Below are 8,493 nucleotides of genomic sequence, written 5' to 3'. Positions count from 1 at the left end.
GTTCCGTTAACTTCGACGATCTTGATCTTTGAAGGATTCTTTGCAAACGCATATGTCAAAAGAGATCCTGGGAATTCTATTCTTGGATCTTCACATGCATATTCTTGTTCTGTTATTTCTTGGTTTTGTTTTCTTGAAGACTAATTAACTAAGATATATATGCATGTATGCGTATAGAGAACGCTTGACAAAAAACCTAGCTAGCTTGTCTATCAAGATATGATCAAGATTTGTATATCGATCGATCGATCGATCTCTGCCTTTCTGTGACAAATATTAATTAATGATCTGGTAAATATTAATTGGATTTTCAGGCCGCCATGGGTATTCTATTTCTAGCGAATCCTCCAGCCGATTTCGGGAACACAGAAAAGTGCTCTTACACTATATCAAAGACAGTTTTCGAGATCGATGCCAAATATTTGCCTATGAAGCTCCTCGGAAAGGGCGCTTATGGCGTCGTGTGCTCCTCCATCAACCGCGAAACAAGTGAGAAAGTCGCCATTAAAAAGATAAGGAATGTCTTTGGAGATCGCATCGATGCGCTGAGGACTCTTCGGGAGATCAAGCTTTTGAGAAAAATTAAGCACGACAACATCATTGAGCTGAAGGAGATCATGTTGCCTTCCACCAAGAAATCATTCACGGACGTCTATCTTGTCTTCGAGCTCATGGATACTGATTTGGATCAAATCATCAAATCATCCCAGCCACTTTCCGATGAGCATTGTCAATGCTTCATGTTTCAGGTATGAATTTTCATAAACTATGAACTTTTTGTTGCTTAATTAACATGCAATTAATTTTATTTAATTTGTGCGCACAGTTGCTTCGAGGACTGAAATATCTTCACTCAGCAAACGTAATTCACAGGGACTTGAAGCCAGGGAACCTTCTGGTCAACAGTGATTGTAAACTGAAGATCGGCGACTTCGGACTGGCTCGCACTAAAAGTCCGAGTGGTGAAGGAATGAACAAGTACGTCGTTACGCGTTGGTATCGAGCGCCGGAGTTGCTCGTTTGCAATGATAGCTACGACGCCGCCATTGATATGTGGTCTGTCGGATGCATCTTCGCTGGGATACTCGGGCGCAAACCTCTCTTTCCTGGCACTGACTGTGCCCACCAGCTCGAGCTCATTCTCAACACTCTCGGCGTTAACCATGATGATGATGCTGCTGATTTCGACTTCGTCAGTAGTCAGTTAATTCGCGATTACATCGAGTCACTGCCGGATAGTCCAGGCATTCCTTTCGCCAGTATATTCCCCGATGCGAATCCGCTAGCCCTCGACTTGCTGAAGAAGTTGCTGGTTTTTAATCCAGCAAAGAGAATCACTGTCACGGAGGCATTAGAGCACCCTTACATGGCTCAGTGGTATGACCCTCTGGTCGACCCCGCTGCCGATGGCCCCATCGATCTTGGTTTCGATGATGATCTCGGGGAAGACATGATCAGAGAGATGATAGCGGAGGAGACGCTCTGATCTGATCTGTTATCGCCCAGGAGAAGTTTGTTCATGAACAATTGTAAATGGTTCTCAATCATGCAACTGTAAATTCTGTTTTTCCTTTTTGAAAAACTAAAATCTAAATTTTGATGCTCTGATTGTGATTGTTTTATATATGTTGAGTGATTTCAGAGCTATTTTGTTGTTGGTAAATTGATATTTGATGATTATTCTTGCATACAATTTGTGTTAACTATATAAAAATTTGAACCTCTAACTAATATTTAGATAATTAGTATTACTAGTCAAATTTGTTTATTACTAAATCAAATTTGTTTATAACTATATATATAAAAAATTATTTCATTAGATAAGATTTACCATTAATTATATTTTATATTTAGTTCACAAAAATCCATTTTTATATGTAAATTCTAATTATTTTTTATATTAACTATAATAATATTAAAACAAATACTGTAAATGGTCTTTCATCGAGGAAAACTAACACTACTCCATGCATGATACATTTTCGATAAAGGATGTCTTTTATCTATGTGGTACATCCTTAGTATTACCAAAGGAAATTTTTTAAAATTAGTTTATAAACATCGAGGTTTGTGTTGTAGATCCATTTTATACAAAATATTGATGAAGATTGTTATTATTATCATCATAAAATAACATTTTGATTAAATACCAACTTTAAATAGCTTTAGAAATTTATTTTTCATAAGAGAAGAAAGAATAAAATAAAAAAAAATACTCTAAATGTATCGATATAGAGTTATGGTTACTATGTGAAAATATCATTTGCATTCAACCTTTCTTTTTTTTTTGAAAGATCAATTGTAGTCGATTTAAATAGTTGAACTCAAACTTAATTATTGATTTAGACTTTGTTTGTTTGATAGAATTTTTTATATATATTTATCATTGAACCTTTATATTTTTTCAATGGGTAGAGGCAAATACAAATATGATCAATGAAAAATATTTTGATAGAAATGTTTGGTCTTAAGTTTTTTCAAAGGAAAATAATTTCTTTTTTTTTTAAAAAAATACATGATGGTTCATTTTCCTACCTCATCTAAAAACCTTTCACTAATAAATCTCTCTTCACTTTTAGAATTTTGACTGAAAATCGACTCGATCAATTGGATTGAGATCAATTGTTGAGTCTGACTGTAAAATCTTCCTCGGAATTAAATCAATGATTATTGATTCACAACAGCTACACTAAAATTAGTTAAAACAATTCTCCGCTACAATCCCTCGTTAAATAAAATTGTAACAATTATAATTTTATAATAATAATGATTTTGTAATTATTAGTGTAGTTATAACAACAGTTTATAACTATTACAATGTAACCATAAGGGATATCTAATGGTTGATGGCCACTAGGACAAGGTCCTTAACAAGATACCCTGTGACAGAGGGTAGGATTCTAGTAGTATTTCCGGGGCCCCTGGGTGACAGCAGGTAGACCTTGAACCGGGCTATCTAGAATCACCTTTACTAGAGGGTCACAACATAGGGCTTCAAGGTCAATTGCCAACAAAGCCTGACGAGGTAGAGTTGGTATTTTGGTTAGAATCTCTACAAGGTGGTAAACATTGAGAGTTAAGGAATGAACATGAATTAGGGACTTCACCTAGCATGGATGTGAAACCGAAATCCTAAACTTATCCATCTTATCCATAAACCCCAAGCCAATCTCTCTTTTTCTGTCACATACAACACCAATTCTCAACTCAACCATTTCACTCTGAGTCTAGATAACTATATTAGTGACATCACTATAGCTAATACACAGTCCCTGTGGTTCGATATCTTTTTATTACTTGACGACATTCCGTGCACTTCTAAGAATTGCTAGAGAATATATAGATGAAGATGATTGAATGTCCCTACAATTAAACAATGTGAGTAGTGTACACATTCTTGACATAGGTGGATTACAAGTTTTATAGAACTCCTTGCATAAGTTAATATTGATATAATGAGTACTTGTATATGAGTTTTGATAATATATATGTGATCTCTATCACATGTGAAAAAAAAAGGTGAAGAAATGATGATTAAAATAGAATGCATTGACTATTTTAAATATATCGTCTTCAAAATATTTCTCCAATTAGTCTGTTGGAATTGAGAATCAGAGAGTAAGGATCCAGCTTCAGAATCCTCAAGGACTCGATATTATTTGTGTTTAGGTCCAATAATGCGTGAATTGAAAAGCTAAAGGTTTTTGTTATAATTAAAAATAAATGCAAATTAATGATACCATCTATGATTTAAGCATGAATGCAAACACATGTTAAGGTCATGTACAAGATCAAATAAAATATAGAAAAACCTAGGTTACAGAGAAAGGATGAAGGAAATTAAATATTTTAGAATTTAGAAATCATTACCGATGTTTTATGATGATCGAAAAGGATTAGGTGAAACATCGTTAGGTCTTAGGGAGGTTAGAAAAATTGAATTTGAGTGAAAAAGATCAAAATATATAGAAATATATAGTGCGAGAGAGAGAGAGAGGCATAAGTTATGGGTGGTAAAACTAGAAATCTTAGTCTCTTATATAGGCTAGAGGAAGTATTCTTCGGTTTGCAAAAGGTAGATATAGTCAAATGGAAACACATATAATAAGCTACTCACAAGCACAATTGGAAGTTTTAGTTGATTAAAATAGTGAAGCACGGAGGATTCAAATTAGGAAATCTTTATTTATGTTTTGACATGAAAAAAAATGAGATAAAAGATAATGGATTAATAAGTTAACCTAATTTAAATATATTATCAAATATGAAAAAAAAATATTAGTGTAATCCATTTCTGATCGAGGTTGACTAAGCTCGAGTTGTTTTGAATTGGATTTCAATATTTGATCAATATATTTGTTGGACGTCAAACAGGTCAAGGACGATTAAATACTTTGTTAGGATTACAATCAAAATCCTACATTGAAAATATATAGAGAAGATCATAAATTTATAAGACGAAAGATATCTTTATTGATATAAGACCTTTGGGTAAAGGCTAAAAATAAAATCATGAGGGCTTAGACCGAAAGTGAAGAATATCATATCATTGTGGAGATATATATATTGATTCAATCAATTCTAACAATTAGTATCAAAGTCACGATCTATGTGAAACCATATGGGAACTTTCAAGAAAAATGAAAAATGTAGGGGAGATCTGGACCATGAGGATAATGGTAGGGGGCTCCCAGTGAAATCCATGATAAACACTCGAGACAGGTAAGTCCTAGTAAGTCAATTGAACCAGATACTAAGCAGTCTTGATGGATCAAGAGGATCGGATAACGAGGCAAGAAGGTCTAGTGGGTCACAAGATCAAACGTCAATCTGACCTCGATTGGTGTATGGTGGTCTTTCGTTTGAGGGGAGAATTGTTGGGATTATAATCAAAGTCCTACATTTAAAATACATGAAGAAGATCATGAGTTTATAAGATGAAAGATATCTCCATTGGTATGAGACCTTTTGGGTAAAGTCCAAAAATAAAACCAAGAGGGTGTAGGCTTAAAGTGGATAATATCATATCATTATGGAGATATATTGATTCCATCGATTTTAACATACTTGACAGTGAAAAAGTCCAAGTGGATCACAGTTGACCGATTAGCGATGAAATTTTCTCGTCGCTGAATTTTTGATCGTTGACATCATTTAGCGATGAAATTAAAATTTTGTCGCTAAATATCCATCGCTAAAATTAGCGATAGAATTAAAATTTCGTGACTAATTTTAGTGACTAAATTTTAAACTTCCATTACTAAAATTAGCGATGGAATTTTAACATACTCCTTCCTATTTATCCCACTTCCCTGTTTACATATTCATCTATATCCTAAAACTATCACAAGCGATAGTTTTAACAATACATAGAGGTCACGGGTAAGGTTGCTGCCATGTGACCTAGAGGTCACGGGTTCAAATCCTGGAAACAGCCTCTTGCCAAAGGCAAGGTAAGGCTGCGTACAATGGATCCTTTCCCCGGACCCCGCATGGCGGGAGCTTCGTGCACCGGGCTGCCCTTTATACTGATCCGGCGAGAATTCGTAGCGATGACGTGGAAAAGAGAAGGGATATGGGAAAGCTGAGGAAATGCCCCCCCTGGGAGGTCCCGAACTCTCTCTTAGGACGGGACCTCAAAAAGGGGCGGACCTTTCTAGGAGAATAATAAGGCACCATAACCAAAGCCTTCCTAGCACTCCGACCTCATACCGTGGTCCTAGCAAAATACCGGAGGATATGCACACACGCTTATCAAGGCTCGAACAATTGGAAAAAAGGGGAGAAGGGAAAGATAGGTCAGAAACTCATGCGAAAAGCCTCGACCTTTTTTAACACCCTCGCCCCAAATAAATCGTCGATCTCGCCAGAAGGTTGGCACGCGCCTCGTTACTCAGGATATATAAGCTCCTCGTAGTATCAGGCTATCTAATACGATTCTTCAAGAGGACCCAACCTTGGCAGTCGACCTCGTTACAAGGTCGGCACTTGTCACAATATCTAAGCCGACCTCTTCCTCATCTCTATATAAGAACGCGATCTTTTATAGTAACCCCAGCAGAACAAAAACAACACTTGCCGACCTCGCTATGAGGTCAGCACGGGACCTATGGCACGGACTGAGCTCTTCCTAACCTCAGCTTATATGACTTGATCCCTATGATCACCGCAACATCAGGATGACCTCATGACTTGGTCTTATTGTTGCAATCATGCCCATAAGTTATGTTTTGATGTTTGACACCAATAAACCTTAGAGCACAAGATGAGATATCTAACATGTGCATTAAATGTGCAGGAAAGTCCTTACGAGGTAAGGCAAGTGGAGGAAAAGTCCAAGAGGGAGTCTTGGTATGAGGAAGTCCTTGCGGGTGAGAAGACCAGAGGCAAGGCAAAAGGAAAGTCCAAGAGGGAATCTTGGTGTGGAAAGTCCAAGAGGGAGTCTTGGCATGGAAAGTCCAAGAGGGAGTCTTGGCATGGAAAGTCCTTGTGGGTGAGAAGACCGGAGGCAAGGCAAAAGAAAAGTCCAAGAGGGTCGGGGAGCGAGCTCTTAGTACGGGAAAACCCTTACGAGGTAAGATAAATGAAGATCAAGAAGGTCGACGATCAGAGTCTTGATCAAGCGAGGAAAGAACTCGGTAAGATTTCATTTCAGCCATCTTTCACTGATTCCAATCGACTGAAGGGTAAGTTCAGTCGACTGACACCAAGTTATTACGCCTGATACGCAGTTTCAGTCGACTATTTTTCGGCCAGTCGAGTCATTTTTAAGCTCAGTCGACTGACTTTTAAGGCCAGTCGACTGAGGCAACTAAGAAGCGACTAGAAGCCAGAATGACTCGACTGATCATTCACATCAATCGACTGAGGTCAAAATAAGTCGACTGAGGGTGAAATTCAGTCGATTGGATATTGAATTCTGACAGAAATCAAGCGTGATTTCAGCAGTTCAGTAGCTGTTTTCCAAGTTTGACCATACCAGACGACTGAAGTGGTAAATCCAGTCGACTGGTGACTTAAAAACTGAACTGGTATAAGAGGTGAGTGCACTTCGTGGAAGAGGCACTGACCCTCATTCAAACTCCAAGCTCTTGTGCTTTAGTCATCAAGCAACCACCTGGTGTTCAACCCTAAAGCTTGGAGCAATCTTGCGAAGAAGAAGAAGCTCTTTATATTGTAATCATCTCTTCTCTTCTTCTTCATTTTTGTACTTGATTTGTGTAACTTAGTGTAAGAAGGTTTCTCCGCCTTCGGTGTTTTAACCGAGAAGGAGAGGAATAGTAGAAGAGTGGCTGAGTGAAGATCCTTGGATTAGTCACCTCAAGGAGGCGGATACCAAGTAAAATACTCTTGTAGCATTGTAGAGTTGTGAGGGAGTGTAGAGTGTCTTTCCTTCATCGACAAAAGTTCGAGAGAAGCCATTCAACCCCCCCTTCTAGCTTCACAAGGTCCTTACAGGTCCCGGTATCATATACCGACCTCATAACTTGGTCCCGGTATCACATACCGACCTCATGACTTAGTCCCGGTATCACACACCGACCTCATGACTGGGTTCCGGTATCATATACTGACCTCATGACTTGGTCCTGATATTACATACCAACCTCATGAACTAGTCCTTACCTCGGAATAGACCTGGGGACCTGATCCCAGTATCACACCATAAGTTTAGCCAGCCGTTCCATACAGCTCTATAATTCATATTAAGAGCTTAACCAGCGCTAGATTTCATGAACAGATATGTGCCGAGAGCTTGGCAGGTCACTTCCCTGAGCTATGTAGCTCAACTCATCAACCCATCTAAGATTACGGTATACCTACATAGCCCGACCACACATATAAATCAACCATTATCGACCTCAAGTAGCTGGACAGATGTCAATGGATCATCACACTGACCTTTTCGTCAAGCTCCGCAACTTATCTGCAAGGATTAGGATAGAGATCAAGTACTCTTACCTGGTCCCGCACGATCCTAGCCCTCAAAGGAAGATAACTTACGTTGCTAAACCATCAGATGTTCGGAATCTGTCATAAGGTTTATCCAATGATCTCGCCTCCACAACCAATGGTAAACAAAGAGATCCGAGTGTTGGGTTGCAAGGGTGCAAACATAGTCCCACATCTAAAGTACATGGAAAAGATCATGAGGTTAAAAGGATGGAAAATATCTCTATTGGTATGAGGCCTTTTGGGGAGAGTCCAAGAACAAAGTCATGAGAGCTTAGGCCCAAAGTGGACAATATCATACCATTATGGAGATATTTTGATTCCATCGATTTTAACAAGTGGTATCAGAGCAAGACCGCTCTTCACCGGACTAACCACCGGATGAGCCATGATCCAGATCTAACTATGTGGTTTGAACCTTAAATTAAAGGAAGTGGGTGCTCCCGTATCTGAATCAAGAGGACCAGACACCAGGTGAGAAGTCCTAGTAGGTCGGGTGGACCGAGGGGCAAAAAGTCCTAGTTGCGACTAGGTGAAAAG

The 8,493-nt window shown here is 38.4% G+C and overlaps 1 protein-coding gene across 1 annotated transcript; it reads left to right on the top strand.

Annotated features, from left to right (window-relative positions):
- Positions 1–320: 320 nt before the first annotated feature.
- LOC141812701 (mitogen-activated protein kinase 4-like) lies at positions 321–8,040 on the top strand. The gene is made up of 3 exons (XM_074700712.1): positions 321–749; positions 827–1,482; positions 7,851–8,040. Exons 1-3 carry the CDS (start codon positions 321–323, stop codon positions 8,038–8,040), a joined length of 1,275 nt encoding a protein of 424 aa, XP_074556813.1.
- Positions 8,041–8,493: the final 453 nt, after the last annotated feature.

The sequence above is a fragment of the Curcuma longa genome, chromosome 19, assembly GCF_044706935.1.
Source record: "Curcuma longa cultivar G26 ecotype Majalengka, Jawa Barat chromosome 19, ITB_CL_G26_1.1, whole genome shotgun sequence".
NCBI classification, from domain to species: Eukaryota; Viridiplantae; Streptophyta; class Magnoliopsida; order Zingiberales; family Zingiberaceae; genus Curcuma; species Curcuma longa.
The sequence above is the reverse complement of the archived record's forward strand: the minus strand, read 5'-3'. Positions and strand labels throughout refer to the sequence as shown.